A 17,009-nucleotide genomic window follows, 5' to 3' on the forward strand; every position below is an offset into this window, starting at 1 on the left:
CGCCTGCATTCCTGACAACTTGAAAAACTTGGAAAGTTTTTTCATCTATATTTGGCATTCCTGTAAAATTCTAAAATCTCTTCTCCTTTTTTTCTGTCACTATTCTCCAAGGTTCGGAGCATGATGCCACAGCGGCGCTTCCTGCTGCATTCTCGGACTTGTTACCTCACTTCCTTGTTGAGCCGGAGGACGAGTACATCGTAAAGAACAAGCCTGTGACCCTGACCTGTCGCTCGACCCCTGCCACACAGATCTACTTCAAGTGCATCGGCGAGTGGGTTCACCAAGATGACCACTTGATTGAGCGGACTGTCGATCCTGCCACAGGTACAAAATATTAAAAAATTGAAAAACAAACTATGTCTGCCATCTAGATAATTTATTTCTATTGAATTATGTCTCAAATTTGCCCTTTCCAAGCATAACAGCTAACAGGAGCAGTGTTTTCGCCTATTTTTGTAAGTTTTCTGACACAAACGTGCACTTTCTCGAAAGAATTATTTAAATTGTTTGTGTAGTGAAACTAGGTTTTGTAAAAAGGTTTGTAATTTGCCAGTGATTACTGTGCTCCATCAGACTCTTGGCTCATCCCCCAGCCTATTTAGACTGCCAGTCGCATAATAAGCACATTGGTTTCAGTCTCAGAAATGTTCTCGATCACCTTGGAGACCTGTTTGTTTTTCTGTCTGTTGTGTAGCAATCCCCCGCCTCCTCCATCAGTGTCATAAACATGTATGACAGTGATGTGGTGTGATTCAGAAGCGATCTGCAAATTCAAACCACCCATTCACAGCCTGACAACTGATTGGAAATGAGAAACGTAGAAATGACAGGTTTTTCTGGGACAGCAGGAACACACGCACACAAATGTGCACTCGCATTTCAAGATATACATAACAAATCTAAATCTAATAATGGACAACAACTGATATCTACACAAAAAGATGAACTCAGAAATCATTCTTTGCACATATAGCTTCATGCACTCAGAAGGAGAAGAACTTCAAACTATCCATCCTTGTACTGCAGAACTGTACAGAGACAGCTGTACAGTTTAATTTGTTCCACTGTTGTGTGGACACATTTGACTGCAGGTGAAAGAGGAACTGAACACACTTCACATCTTGTATATAAAAACAAAAGATCTCATCTCTTCTTACCCTGATGCGCCCATCAGGGTAAATCTGGACTCATCAGACCACATGACCTTCTTCTATCGCTCCAGAGTCTAATCTTCATGCTCCCTTACAATTCAAAGCCTCTTTTTCCAATTAACCTCACTGTTAAGTGGTTTTCATAAGGCTACACAACTGTTTAGTCCCAATCCCGTGACTTCCCTTCTGCATTGTGCGTGTTTAAGGCTCCTACTTTCATTATGAAACATAGCCCTGAGTTCTACTGCTGTTTTTTTACAATTTGATTTCACCAAACGTTTAAGTGATCACCGATCACTATCAAGAGTTTTAAATAATGCGTTGGACAGCTCTTAACCCAATTTTAGTAGTTTCAGCAATCTCCTTAGATGTTTTCTTTGCTTGATGCATGCCAATAATTTGACCCTTCTGGAACAAATTAACATCTTTTCCACAACCACAGGATATGTCTTCCGACATGGCTGTTTAAGAAATGAGAAGCTACTCACTGCATCACTTAGGGTTAAATAACTTGTTGTCATCTGAAACATAATCATCCATGCAGTAATTATCCAATGGGAGGCTCTTACCTATTTGCTTAGTTAAATCCAGGTGGTGACGAGCAGTGCGCTATGCCCCACAACCTTGCCATCTCTCACACAGTTTTGTTTGATTTGTTTTACCTTGTGCCTGAGGCACAGTTTTGGATGCTGGAGTCATGCTGCTGTAAATAATGACAATAAATGTGTATGAGAACTTGTGTTTTCTGAAAGGTAAGTAAGCATACAATAGCACTTGTACATTTTTATCATTTTAAAAAAGGGAGAAATTCTTTAGAGAGTCGGCAAAAAAAAAAAAAAGGTGTTTGACTTCTCTAGCTTCTTTCTGATTTAAAGCCTTAGCAAACCGTGACATGCTGTAGAACCACAATCACTGTTTTGTTAGTTTTCTGTAAACGTATCGGACATGTGACTTAAGTTTAGAGAAACTCAACTTTTGGAGGGAGATCTGGTTTAAAGAGCACATTTTCGGCACTGTGTGTGGATAACCCATTTTTTTACACAGCCTTTTAAGAGCACTGTGTGCAAGAGAAAAGAACGGACTAAAGGAAAAGCAGTTCAGAGTGGAGAGATGATTAGTTGAAATAATTCCATCTAAAGTCCAACTGAAATTGAAATTCATACAAGCACTCTTGAAACTTTAAAGTGGCCTCTAGAGGGCTAAACAAGCCAGCTGAGCTTTAGATTAATTTTCTAAATGTTAGACTCCTTGAAGGGGAAAGCTGCACCCTATCTGCTTGTCTCTACACACTCTTAATATGAACAGTCATGAAGAAAAAAGTACACACTGCGTTTTCATTATGGCTTTGCTTTGTTAAGAAAATAATGACAGCCTAATATGTCATGTGGTGTTGTTCAGTTGAGGTTGTATTTACCTCATTTTAAGACCTCGCAAGGACCACATATCTGAAGAGTTGTCCTTACATTTTCATAATTACCTGCATAAACTGATTTCTTAAATCGGAATTTATGGTCCAAACTAAATGTCAGATGGTCTGATTAGAATGTTTTAGAGGTAATTAGCCTAGAAAATTAAATGTGAAGATCAGATTTAAAACTTTGGTCTTCTACACTTGTGTAGGTCTTGATCAGTAACTTTGTTAGCTCACCTTAGCCAAATTACTGGGGTCTCCTTTTTCATTTGGCATAAGACCAAAATGTGTCCACGATAATGTGTTGTTCAGCTCCACAACCTAAGAGACACAGTCAGCCGAATTTTCGCCATTAAGGACATAAAGATAAACAGTGCAGCACTTTTTAATGGAGAAATATCTCTTAGTTCAGTAAACAGGCAAAATGGAAACTATTTAAACTTTTGTAAAAAAGAAAGAAAAAAATTCCCTGCAGTCACTTAGAATAATTGAAATGATTGAACGATTGTGTCAGGCCTATCCATGCTGTGTTTGGTGATGTACTTTTTATTCAAGCTTTTTCTTAATTATTTCTGACACTTTTCAAGCATATAAGTCACTGCAGCTCTATCAGTGTTACTGTGGAGAATTTGTCTGAAAATGTGCTGTTATCCCGACTTTTATTCAGTACTTTCATGGTCCTTCAGTCCTCCATGATCGGTGACTTTACACCGCACTTTGAGAAGGAACTTCTCTAACAGTACCTCTTAGGGACGAGTTGTGAGAGATTAAAACCACATCTCATTATTCTAATTCAAGGAAACTTATTATTTTACATGCAAGACTGTGTTTTACACAGCCATCAGATGGGTGACGTTGTGGAGGCTGCTCCTTAACTTTGACAATATGACTCTTGTTTTGTCAATAACTAAAGAACATGATGTGCCCCATAAACTGCAGAGTTTATGGGGAACATCGCATTACAAATACAACATCTCTGCCAGCGTTTAATGACGATGGACCATTTGCCATGTGTGATTATGAGCTGTTACAGTCGGCATTTATTTGTCTATGAAACAAATCTGTCGTGCTGGCTGCCACAGACTCCTGCTGCAGTGTGGGGCTCCATCTTTGAAAACTCTGTGAAGTTCGAAGGCTTCCTCACAGCTCTCAACTTCACTGTGCATTTTCACTGCCTTTCATATCGGATGTGTCCTATGTAGAGCTGTGCAGTTATGAAGGACATGTGGTTGTCCAGAGGTTTGGCTGTGTCCACATCGATCTCAAACACTTGCACTGTTTAATGTCACCACTGCCCTGAGGAGTTTACTGACAGCTCCGTCATTCCTGCAAGAAACATGTGAGGCCCTCGCATCGAAATGTGGTATGTGTGCAGCACAGGCTGTCCTCTCACCCTTGTCGTCACAGTCACACTGGACTCTAAACTCGCACCTGTTGCCAAGCAACTGGGGTTTCACCAGAAGCTATCTCATGACAACATCATGTCTTTGGGGCGGATACAAAGATTCTGTGAAATTAAGTTTATAATTCATAAGCTTAGATAAATATAACTGCCGTTGGCTCCACAAACATTTTTTTTAGTTTGTTTGAATATTTTTGAAATCATTTCCATTGCTGGATTTTAATCGGCAGTTAAACAAGTTCTGTATTTTACATGGAAGGCTCACTGAGAACAAAAACCTCTTCTGTGAGAGTGTCTTTGCCAAAACGGGCTCCAATAACAAGTTACAAGTAAAATGATAACGGGAATGCAATTATAAACTCAAGGCAACACAAATTTGTTATGGATGGATGGAGGAAAATGGCACCTTAAACAACTAACAATATTATTGTTTTTATGGTTTTATGTATAAAACCATAAAAACAGCTAATTGAAGAAAGAAAAAAAAAAGCTCAATAAATGAGATTTGGAGGTGAAGCAGAGCAAATAAAGCCGCTCCTTTTCACATACTTTTAGACTTTGTTTTCTAAATTCCAAAAATTGCTCTAGGATCGCTTTAAGTCGATATTAAATTATCATTCTTGTTTTTTTCTTCAGTGTGATTAAAAAAGAAAACCTTGATAAGATTTGCTAGGCTTCAGCGTGATAGTATCAAAATCAATTACTCTGTATTAAAGCCAAAAATAATTCAGTGTGAGGTTTTTTTTCCTCATTATCTTGATAAAATAATTTAAATTATTTAATTTACTGACACCATGTGAGTTCAAATCACTGTGAGAGTAAAATAGGACGGTTTGCTACCTCTCTCTGTGGCACAACTTGAAATTTAGACTATTTTGTCTCTAAATACACATCTGTTGTACTTGAAGAAGCCCTTTATTGTCTACTGTTTTTTCCACAAAGAGAACATCAAGGGATTCCTGGGTCCTAATGACTTTGTGCAGACTGTTGTTACTAAAGAATATCAAATGGAAAACAAACTGATCAAAGAGAGCCGAAGCCACAATCGATAATCCCCTCACCTTCACGCTGCAGGCCAGAGTTGAAGGAATATCAGATACGCAGCTTGTCTGGGCCCAGCACAGCACAGGCAAGATTCGACAAACTTCACCCATGTCCTGTCAAATGCCAAAGAGACTGGATTGGTTTGAATTAATAACTGACTCGGGACTGATGCAGGCATTTTTCTGTCTGGCCACTCAGTGCTGAAAGCTTAAGCGGTAAAAAGCAGGACACGTGGTTATGACTACATTAGTCGTATCCACATGTCATCAGACAGGTTTGTTTATTGAATCTGATTCAGCGCAGCAGCAACATAATAGCCTCTCCAGCTCTCTGTGTCCACTACTCAGTTACAGTTTATGTCCCTTTGTATTGTTTGAATGGTTTGGACTCCATCCTTCATACACACAAACACACAGGGTCATTTGTTTCATATACTCTTTGGAACATGAAAAAAGGAAAGAAATGTCACAATTTGTCCTTCCTCTCTTGGTTTCAATGTCCAATATTGATCCATCCTTGAGTCTATCGGTTCTCATTACCTGTCTACAGTAACTTATCTCAATTGTTATGGCTGTGACTGCTTCCGAGGCCCCGACCAGCTTCGTCTCTTTCCCAGGTTGCCGAGAGGAGACGTCTGGCTAGTCCTAATAAAGAAATATCCCCTCTGTACAAATCAATGCTGACAGTGTGTTTGCATAGATTAGGACATTCTCCCACTCTATGATTTCTCATCAGACACATGATGAGGAGAAGGGAGATTGGCATTTGAGCGGCGGTTCGTTGTATTGGCCAGACTGATTTGATTGTGTTTGCATTTCATCTGCCAGCATTGATGGAAACGTTTTTGATCCACGCTTCGTATTGTCACCCAGCAAGCAAACCCTCTCAGGTGGAAAATGCATGCATTTCACATTCCTATTTCAATAAACCTCAGCAAACGCCTTATAAAAATGGGAGATTATATATTTTTTTCTTTGTTGATTGAACTGGATGTCAACAAGGCTTCTTCATGAAAACAGAAGATGACAGAGACGTATTTGCTTTGTGCTTTATGAAATAGTTCCCAGTGAAATCATATGCAGAATATTGATGAAGTAATATTCCTTTTTTTATATATAACTGGAAAAAAATCATTTAAAACCACACATGGGAAGGGAATATAGGCCCTTTCTATAACCAGCAGGTTTATCAGCATGTCCTGTGTCAATCCTTTGAAGTCTAAATACCGCATATGACGTAGCCAGTAAATCTTTTAAAGCCACCGCTTGCTGAATAGAACTAATAATGGGTTATGCCACGGTGGGACTAAACCTGATGTCTACAAGCAAGAGAGGTTTAATTTGTATAAAATAATATATTTTCTGATTGACTTGATCCTGGATTGTAATGTGATGACATATTTAATTTCTGATCTAAGGGGGGATAAGCTGGGCTTAGCCTAAATGATCTCTAACCTTTATTTCAATATGGCAGTGCTTATCCTTGGTATTATAGCAGCCAATCACCTCTCACGTCAATTTCCACTCACTTCATTCTCCCTTCTCCCTCGTTCTGTATTACTTTTTTCTTTCTTCTCACTTTCTCAGTTCTGTTTAGGTCACTAACATGGACCCAGACAAATGTCTTTACAGAAGACTTCACTTGAGTGACATTTATTGGCATCAACAATGTCCTAGGGCATTATAGAATAGAGCTGCCTTCGTGGCGCTGAAGCCACATCACAGTGATTAAAAAGATCTTAAAGGGAATATTGGAGAAAAGTCCTGCCACAATTTAAGCAAAACCTGATAGGTCTGCATGCCAAGATGTAATGAGCAGAAGGAAATAAGAGTATCGGAGCGAAGAGGACAATATAGTCCTAAATGAACAAAATGGCCTTGTACCACCTGCGAAGCATTGATCAGTAGCCAAGGGGACTAATTGATAATGCATTATTAGCTGCTTCCCCATAATGGGACTTGTATTTCATCCTGTCCTTGATTGCAGGATGGAGGGGGAAGGATTTGGCAATGAAGCACTGAAAAACAGATGGCAAGGTGAATTGTTCCCGTGACACATCTGCCAGCACATTCTATTAGACCTTTCAGGCAGGTCAGCTGAGAGCCTGCATCCACGTGTGTGCTTATGTGCATGGTGAAAGCCCTTCCTCAAAGCACACCAACACACCTCAAAGTGGATTTAATGGAAGCCTGTGTTTGTCTGGCCTTGAGATAACGGCAAGTGTGTTTGGAGCAGTGGGAATAAAGTGAGACAGCTAGAATTAAAAAAAAAAAAAACAACCAGCTGCGCTGATTGATCTCACCAGTAGACTCGTACAAAGTCCGCGCATCTTGTGTTTTTATTTGGAAATTTGGCATATGCTCCTGTGAAGTTGGTCTTGACATGCACGAATAATGAATTTCAAAATTAACTGCAATTAGTGGAACAAAAGTGGGAGAAAAAAAAAAAAAGATAATTACCATTTGTCAAACAACAACACTGCCACTCCGCTCTCCCACACGCACAGCCTTTGTCCTCCCACCAAAACATACCCCACGTCAGCTACATGCTTTGCTTTCTCTCAAGTAATTCCGTATTTGTCAGTCTTACAAAAGCTGTGGCCTTGCCGGAGGTTGGAATGCATTCAGCAGTCTTAGTGTTTCCTTTTACGGCAACTTTATTTATTAACCTACTGTGGTACAGACATGTTATCATACAGTCCTTTGATCCTGCATTTGCAGTTTGTCTGCAGAAAGTATCAAAAGTCTGAGTTTTGATGAATTAATCATTTTAGTGTAGCTTTTTCCTTTTCCAAAAATGTTGCATTTAAAGCACATTTCAGAGGAGAAAGCTGCTTGATTGTGAAGCAACAGTACATGGAGGTTCTGTCTCTGATCACTGTATTTCTGAACTTTCTTTACATTAACCAAGACTTCTGCTGAAAAAGGTGGTCTGGATGCTGCAGCCAGAAGCATTACCCATGCATTAGCTAGACCTTTTCTGCTTCACTTATGCTGTACAAATGGAGGTCAGAGTTGCTAAGATTCACCACGGTGCTTCCAAAATTACCCAATTTCAAAACATTTGGATTCAGCATGTAGCTGAAATGAACTGGATGAAACTTCCTCCCTGCTTTGCTGCTTTGATTGTCAGCAATGAACTTTGAAGTTTTGCCTCAGTCTATTTTTTTTGCTTTAACTGTAATGTAATGTTATCTTTCAACTTACCTCCACCTCCCTCGGAAATGAAAGAAGTTAGTGTTTCTGCAGACAGAGGGAGGCAAAGTGGGAGTTTGTGGTGTCAATCAACACCTGCTCTGCTCAAATTCGTTTAGAAACAGTGGAGCTGGGAGGTGTAGTTGGGTGGCTGACAGCTAAATAGTCCTTGGAGATTTTTTTGATAGACAGAGGAACTCGGTAGCTGACAGTTAATGCTTTGTGTGTTTGGCCCCAAGGAGACTTTCAGCATGGGGATTTTACACAGTCCTCAAATAAACATCAACTTTGCTGCTCTCTTCCTTTTTAAACCGAAACTTGCAAGGTGTCCTGGTTCTTGGATAGTTCTACCACAGTGAAAGGACTATTTTGTGCAGTGAATAAGAAGAATGGCTTCAATCCCTTCACAAAGTGCTGTGTAAGATATTAAACGCACAAAGAATTTCCACTGGAAGTGTCACAAATAAGAGGTGAGATGCAGTGGGGTGATGCATTTATAACCACAGGCATCTAAACCTGCATAGTCCCGATTGTACTTTTTGAATTCCGAAGTCTCAAATGTACCGTCCATGAACGGTACACCTCAAATAGAGGCTGACTTCAGGTCAGCTGGGTGACAGAGTGAAAAACAAGCAGGCAAAATGTGTTCTGCCTCATGTTTCAAGGAATAAAAACCCACGTCGGTTATCAGCATTTTCTTGGCCTCTTGCAACACATGTGAATGCAGTATTGTGTTCTTAATGTGTAAATCACAAACACCAGATAAAGAAAAATGCAGAGGGTGGAGCACATGTTTTAGCTGAAGTTTAATGAGGCTTGAAAACAACAGCAAGAGCTGAGGTCTTGTTATGGAAGCCATCCTGAAGCAACCCTAAGGATTTTATATGATTCAAATGAATTATTCATTGGTGTTGTTTTAGAACATGTGGTTGTTTTGTTAGGACCTTGATTTTTCTTTTTTTTTTCCTTGTGTCTCTCAAGATATCGCAAAGCAGCGTGTATTGAAACAGAGATGACAAAGATTCACTTTTTTCGTATTTAATCAATTCAAAGTCCAAGACCATTTTGATAAAATAAGAAGAGGCAAGCTGCAAATAACTAAGTAAGTAGACATACCCTGCTTGTTTTTCACAAGCTGACATGATTTCCAGAGGTTTTTTGGCATACTTTGGTCAAAATACTACATATAGATAGAAGACAGCATTCCACATGGGCTTGTGTGGAGTGAGCCACACACTCCACTCCTGTCCACTGCAGGATCTGCCTATTTTGAGATCAGTAGTACTCTCAAACCCTTGAAGCACATTATTACCATATGACAGAGCATACTGGGAAAAGCCTGAGAGGTAATACTTGGACACATAGCACACTGAGCTCAGACTACCACCCACCAAACTGACTGAGAAAAACTTGACCAGCAATTTTTCATCTCTCTCTCAACGCAAGTCATGCATGGAACTTGCCCAAGTTGTTAAGACACTGCACCACAGGGCGTAACGGCCAGCTTGCAAGTTTATATTGCTGTAAAACTCTCATAGTAATTCCTCCATCACATATCATCTCCATAAACACTGGGCTTCACTGTCATCCAGTCATCTGTTTTGTTTCTGTTTTAAGAGGCTAATGTTAAGAGCTGTTGCTTATATTGGCTACTTTTCACTGAAGCTGACAAGTTCATTTTAGTAATGGCGGCGCTTGATGATAATGCAGTCAGTAATAAATGAGAAATTAGAATTTCCGAAGCCAGACTGGGGGTGGGAAGAAAAAAAAGAAAAAAAACACCAGTTAGAGATTTTATTTCATAGTTGGCTTAGAAAATACCAAAACAGTTTACCACTTTGCCTCAGTCCATTTTAAACGAGCTCTAGCCCAGAGGACATGGTGCTGTTTTTGGATTATGTTCACACATGGCTTCTTCTTTGCATAATATAGCTTTAATCTGCATTTGTGGATGGCACGATGAACTGTCCTCACAGACAGATGATTTATGGAAGTGTTTTTCAGCCCATGCAGTGATTTCCATGACAGAATCATGCCTGTTTTTAAAGCAGTGCTGGCTTTCAGCCGTTTTCCTTGCGATCAGACATTCCTCCCAATGCTCTTAATCTTTTGATGATACTGTAGAAGATGGAATATCAAAAAGTCTTCACAATTTTATGTTGAGGGACATGTCTTTTTTTTGCAGATTGCTGAACCCATCGAGAGAGAGAGAGACTCTTCTTCTCTAAGGTGCTTCATCTGTGCCCATCCCTGTTACTAACCTGTCGCTATTTATCCTGATTAGTTGCGATATGTTCCTCCAGTTGTTTCTTTTTTCTTACTTTTCCAGGCTGTTGTTGCCCCCATACCAATCTTTTTTGGATGCGGCTCTGCCATCATACTCGAGACGAGCTAATGAAATCGTCAAATGTCTCACTTTCAGCACTTTCAACACTTTCTATTTTCAGTGCCCCAATTGAGAAAAATATGGGTTCCTGCTTTCAGTCTGTTTAATTTGCATTTTTCACAGTGTTCAGACCTTTTTGGAATCAGGGTTATATTTATATATGCTCATTATTAACAAAATATCAGGGCTGTTTGTCTTACAATCCACGACCTTTTATATTAGAATGATCCCTCATTTACTGTAATTTTGATGAATTTAGACTATAAAATGTCGCCTCTGAAAGTCTCAGGCAGCCTGGTTTATCTTTACATTTATAATTTTTAAATAATCTTAATATACTATACTTTTCTTCACCTAGACTAATTAAATCTGATGTAACACCACCTCCCAGCATCTGCTGCCTCTGATATCAAGGGTCCACTCTGTACTTTCACCCCTTTCTCTCAATTTTCAGTGACTGGATATTTATAAAAATCTGCTATGTCTGTCTTGCAACTACAGTGTTAATAATTAATACCGTCACATTTGAACAAAGAAATGAATATTTAAAGCCTCGACCTGTGCTCAGTCTGCAGCACTTCAAGCACTGATGCGTCACATAAGAGTTGTGGCTGGAGTCGACAATAAGGTGTGTGCTCAAATGCAAACCTTGTAAACGGAGCATCATGTGACAGCCAGTGTAGGTGGAGGATTTAAGCAGATTACACACAGAGGTTGTGAATAACTTCCAGCGATTCTATTTAGTGTAATTTAGATGTTTAATTGGTAAACAGGGTTAGCCTTTTCTTGATCCCACTTCCAGGACACTTTTTTTCAAGTATATTTTTAGCTACGTTGCAAAAGATTTTTGTCAAATTAAAAATTTTTGCATCATTATTCAAGCGTGTCCTACTCCAGCAGCCGTTGTCAGCTACTGTTGTGTCATGGTTCAAGGGTTGTTAGACTTGAGGATATTATTTAGTCCTTTCAGAGGAGATGGATCCTTGGACACCATCTTTTTATCAGTGTTATGCCACAGTTTTTCTACTCCTCATGATGATGTGTTTTCCATGCCAGATCCAATATAACATTTAAATTGTGAAGATATAATTCCATCCTCCTTGGCTGTAGGCCTTATTTGCTCTTTGTCAGGCATTACCACTCTTTGAACATTTAGCTCACAGAAGACCTGGAGTTTGTGGCGTGAACTGAATATATTTGCTAAAATATTCAATATCTGAAAGATTACTCAACGTGTGTGATTTTGATTAATTTTCTATGAATTCATTAGCTTTGATTAATCATTAATGTGCGGTGTAAGAAATCATGAAAGCTTAATTTAGCTGGGGATTTTTCATACCTCGCACAAAATGTTCAGAATGACAGGAAACTGTTATCAATTGGCTGTCAATCAGTCAGTGTCAAGATTACTGTTACCAACAGAAAAAGACAGGGTGACAAGTCAAACATGTTTGTGCTTAGTATTGCAAGTATGTTTTGTCTGCACTATTAGAATATGTTTAATTAGGTTTTGGATATTGTACAAATGCTGTGTTTTGGTTGCTTTAGTGCACGTTAGTCTGGAACTGTTCTGAACAGTTCGGCAACTCAGAATAGCAAAAAAGGTTAATTTAAAAAAAGTAATTGCAAAACATTCTTGTTTAGTTTGGAGACGTGGCTGTATAAGTCAACATTAAGATTAGTGGGAGTTATAATAAGAACAACTCGTAATTTCAGAGGAACTTCAGAAATATAGAAAAATGAAATATTGGAGTTTGGTAGAAAGACCTTCGTAGCCTTTGTGGGCCCTCAGGCTGTTTACTGAATGCTGTTTGTCATGCTCAATATTTACATTCGCTTGCACACCTTCACTGGATTACTAAAACCCTCCAACTCAGACAACACTGCGGGCCAAAGGCCCAAAAGGGGCTGTTCAGTTGCGACGAGGGAGGGGAAAGCCTTAATGCAATTTGTTTGGCACCGAGCGCTCAGCAACCAGACGGGAGCCAGGTTGGCTTACCTTACCGCGGCTTTCCTTATTTACCTCAGCACCCAAGGCCATTTCAGACAACGGGGAGAGAAACCCGTTAGATGGAGCAAATTATCACGGCTTTCATGTGGGTAACATATTATCAGATCCTCCCACTCTGGAAAGTGTAATAGAAGCAGAAGTAAAGTGCTTAAGGCCTTCACTTCCAACATGTTCTCATTCGCAGTAGGACAAGGTGTGCGTTGGAGATAAAGGAGCAGGTCCCAGTCTGAAGACTGTGGCATCAAGAACATTCTGCTCTTGCCAATCATCTGGGTCAGGATATTGGATGAGGAGTAATTACAACAAGGGCATGTTGGTGAGGGCACTGTGGTAAATCACAGCACTGTCACTGTGCATGTGTATGTCTGCCATTAGAGAAAGGTTAGGCAAACTAATTATGGAGGGACAGCGTAAATAGAAAATCTATTGCATTGAATTAATGCCCATTTGATGTAATCAGTTGTGACTTTTGTGTGGTAGCTCTCAACCAGGCGTAATTATGAAATATGTTAGTAGGAACCTAATCTTACTGACTGCTATGAGCTGTCTTTTCTCTGTAACAGAAAATCTATTTTGATGTTTTGTGAATCAGCTCATTATCACATTCCAAAGTTGTGAACACCTGCGTATTTAAAGCAACAACAATATCCTGGGATGTAGTGAGGTTCTGTGTGCAGTAAGCATGTTTCTCACACATGTCACTCTCCTGTGGCATTTAAAGTTTTATGCGTCATTACCGGTTTATTGCTATTGGACACAATTATTTCTCAAAGTCAAATCTAGTCTAGAGTGCGTTTTATGTGGTGAAATTGCGTTGAAGTTATTTCTCCGACCTGATAAAGCCATATCTTGTGTGATGTGGCTTTCATCCATTATATTTTAGTTTTGAAATGAAAATGGATACGGAACACAAGTCATTTTGTCACTTCCTGTCATTGTAAGCCTTATAATGCTATCAGTTCAAGTCGTTGCATTGAGGCTGTTTCTCTGCAATGAAATCTTGGGTTTTGGGTCATTTAATATTAATGTGAGGTATGTACGTTAGTGACCTAAAATAAAAACAAAATAAAAAACTTTTAGCATTATTCGTGTCCTGACAGATGTGCATGTTGCTCACACCATGTGCACTTATTCTCCTTCACACCAACTCAGTGGCTGTCTTTGAAGTGTGTGCTGATAAAAAGCTGGATGGTTCCTGTCCTCTTTAGCCTGGAGGATGCAAAGTCCATGATTTTGATTTATCAGACCACAGGACAGTTTCCCACCTTTCCTCAGCCCATCTTAAATAAATCGGAACACTCAGAATATTGTGAGTTATATAGTTTCTCAGCATTTTAAAGTTTTACCTTGCATTTATGGTTTAGTACTGGAATCTGTTAACTGCCAATGGTTTTCAGAGGTGTTCCTGACTGAGGTATGGTTGTTTTGAAAGAGAGAAGAACAGCCCATTAATACTTTTTTTTAATTCTGGAGTTTTCTCTGTCTTACTTCTGACTATTTTAATAATATGTGTTGTACATAATGAAGTCCCTGAACTGTTTGGAGTTTTAAATTGAGAACAATTATTCTTAGATTACACACAAGATGAAATTTTTTTTTTTTTTTTTTTACTGCAATATGTTGGGATGCATGAATTACTTAATTATTATGACATCTGTCAGATAATACCAGTAGATGCATTTCAGAATTTAATTTGGCTTCGTGACTGTCAATAGTGTTTCATCTAGCCTGCACCATTTTCTCACCCCCGCTCCACAGTAGAAGCTTTCTTGTCTCCTTGGAGTGACATTGGACTGAACCTAGCCGCATTGATTGGAGCACTACCTGCGCGCCTGTTTGTCAGCCATGAATAATCTGTAACGACATTCAGTGCATCAGCAGGGGCCTTGCAGTGTGCATTCATTGTGGAAAATGGACAGTTCAATCAAAAGAAGCTCTTGAAAAGCTGGTCATAACCGGAGGCAGAGCCTTGACCCAGAACACTGTCCCACTGACTCAAGACGCAGCCTCACCAACATCCCTGAATGGAAGGTCCTTGTGTCTTCCTGGTGAACCCTGTGCTTCAGTGTGCTCCACCCCCTTCTGCTCATGTCTCTTTTGCCATTTAATAGAGCCATGCTTCACTTAGAAGGCCACATTATCCTTGTTAGGAAACAGACATTTATGGCAGCATCTGCCATTCTCTGCTCTCCTCGTCAGGTAGCATAGGCCACCCATCAGTGTGCCTCTTTACATGGTAATTGAAGGGTGAAGACTTGAGGATAAGACGGATACGCCCTTGACTCTGTGACCAAAGGTTAACTCTTTAATATTTATATGTGGCAGTGCCACACCCCCCAGTATGTGGCTTGGCTTTTGGAATCATTTTTACTGACTGCTTAGCTCCAAAGTTGGTTTTGACACCTTGGCCTAGTGTTTCAATTTCTTTCATCTTGGAAAGCTAAATTTGTCAGTGGAAGAGTGCATCATAGGCTTCTGAAAAAAATCTGTGGACACTTGCAGTGTCGGTGATGACACCGATGCCATCTGGTACAAAGAAGATCCAGGGTTGGAAATGGAACTCTCTCAGCTTGCTTTTAACTGGTTGCCTGGGTGCGTGGACAGTACATTCTTAAAAGCATTCATCAGTGATGTCTCCCCTCAACCATTGTGAACTCTCCTCCTTGAAATGGTGCGTTCCCCTGATGTAGTCACCCAACCCTAATCCTCCTATATCCACTGATGAATCCCAGCCACACACACTGTAGGGTGCCGCCTAATTGAATTTCCTTGCTCACAATGAACACACACTCAGGACCGGCAAGTTCTAGTCCTTGCCTTTGATAAGCAAATGACCCCTATGGAATTGAGGTCAGAGCCAGCAAAAACAAGAGTGAAGGGGAGAAAAATAAAGTCCTGCACTCAGACAAGCCCAGTATCGACTCACCCAGGATTGAGTCCAGTGATGTTTACCCTGTTTGTGTTGAGCCCCTGTTGGCTCAGGGGGAGACTCATCTTACCCACACACTCATTTTACACACACACCCAGAGATGGATGTCTGAGCTCTCACAGTGTGACCTCTTTCCTTTTGTTAACTGTTACTCTGCTTCTTGCGCATTTGAATGGAGTGAATGTGTAAATAATCTTGTCTTTGCCACAGATTAAACACACCACAGTAAATATGGATGCGGCCTTTGAGCCTGTGTGTGCAAGTGGATCTTGTAATAGCTTGTGTTGCCCGAAGACTCGCCACAGGTTAACACAGGTTATTCATGAAGTCAGCTATTCTGCATATGCATCAGCAGTAGTAGTCTTTTATTTATTTTGTTTCATTTTTTTAAACTTTGGAAGTCTGGAGGAAGATCTGAATGTTTGCTGAGTGTCTCTAAGCCCGAGCCCACGGTCAGTATGCTTTAACAGCTGACCCTTTACTGATAGAATTTCTCTCTTCATAGATTCAAGTTCTCTCTTTTTGTTCCATGCACAGTCAAGACTTTGGTGTTCAGGACAATTAATGTTACCAGGAAATTGGATCATTTTGAAAATTGAATTTGTTTCCACCCATTTGATTCACCCACTTAAATCTCTAAAACATTCCCCGCTAACTGTCTGGTTTTACAGTTATTGCTTTACACCTTCAATTGTTAAGAATAACAGGAAACACTACTTGTAGTGGCAGACATGGATGTTGCACATTAGAAAACGTCAATAGAAAAAAAAAGAAAAAAAAAAAAAAGAAAACGTCAATAGATGTGGCAAACTATAAAGAAAACATGCTTAGTTTTGCAAAACAAAAATCTTTTCACGCTCTCTCGTAATTGTCTTTGTTGGAGAATATTAATGCAAAACGTCTGTGTTCCTCTGTCAAAAGAATACATGGCCAATGTGAGGTGACACGAAGGAAAAAATCCTAACATATCCAGATGAAAAAGTCTCTCCATTTTTGTCTCACTTTCTTTCACTCAAAGAAAGTCCCCTTCTAGCAACATGCATACGAGTATATTCCCTTTCAACCAGGTACAACCTTTTTCAATTTAGTTTTCCAATTGGATGAAACTTTTTCTCTTGTAATCTTAAAATGATCTCAATCAGTAGTTCTTCGGGCTTTTTCTTTGGACATGGGCTACTTTATCTGTTACTTTCAGTCCAGTCTATTTGCATGATGATTGTCAGTGTTTTTTTTTGTTTTTTTCATGCCACTTAACACTGACTTATGAATCTTTTGAGCATAAAAGAGGCACATTGCTTAATGGATGAACCAATGTTGCATCTACTCCTTACATTTTAAATTCAATCTAGTTGATTGTATTTATCTAGAAACTTTGTTGCTAACAAGCCTGTCACAAAGACACATAATTGGTTCCCATTTCTTTGGTTAAATCTACGTCAAATGCAAAAGTTAGCAAAGACTGACACATCAAAAGTAA

The 17,009-nt window shown here is 39.6% G+C and overlaps 1 protein-coding gene across 6 annotated transcripts in view; it reads left to right on the forward strand.

The window, feature by feature from the left end:
• Positions 1 to 17,009, forward strand: part of unc5a (unc-5 netrin receptor A) — a 126,099-nt gene that overhangs the window by 63,453 nt on the left and 45,637 nt on the right. For all 6 annotated transcript variants that reach the window (XM_072395976.1, XM_072395978.1, XM_072395979.1 and 3 more), the window contains exon 2: positions 112 to 327. In XM_072395976.1, the coding sequence (XP_072252077.1) occupies positions 112 to 327 (216 nt within the window). The remainder of the gene's footprint in view (positions 1 to 111; positions 328 to 17,009) is intronic.

The sequence above is a fragment of the Leuresthes tenuis genome, unplaced genomic scaffold (assembly GCF_036924035.1).
Source record: "Leuresthes tenuis unplaced genomic scaffold, fLeuTen1.0.hap1 SCAF_11, whole genome shotgun sequence".
Taxonomy (NCBI): Eukaryota; Metazoa; Chordata; class Actinopteri; order Atheriniformes; family Atherinopsidae; genus Leuresthes; species Leuresthes tenuis.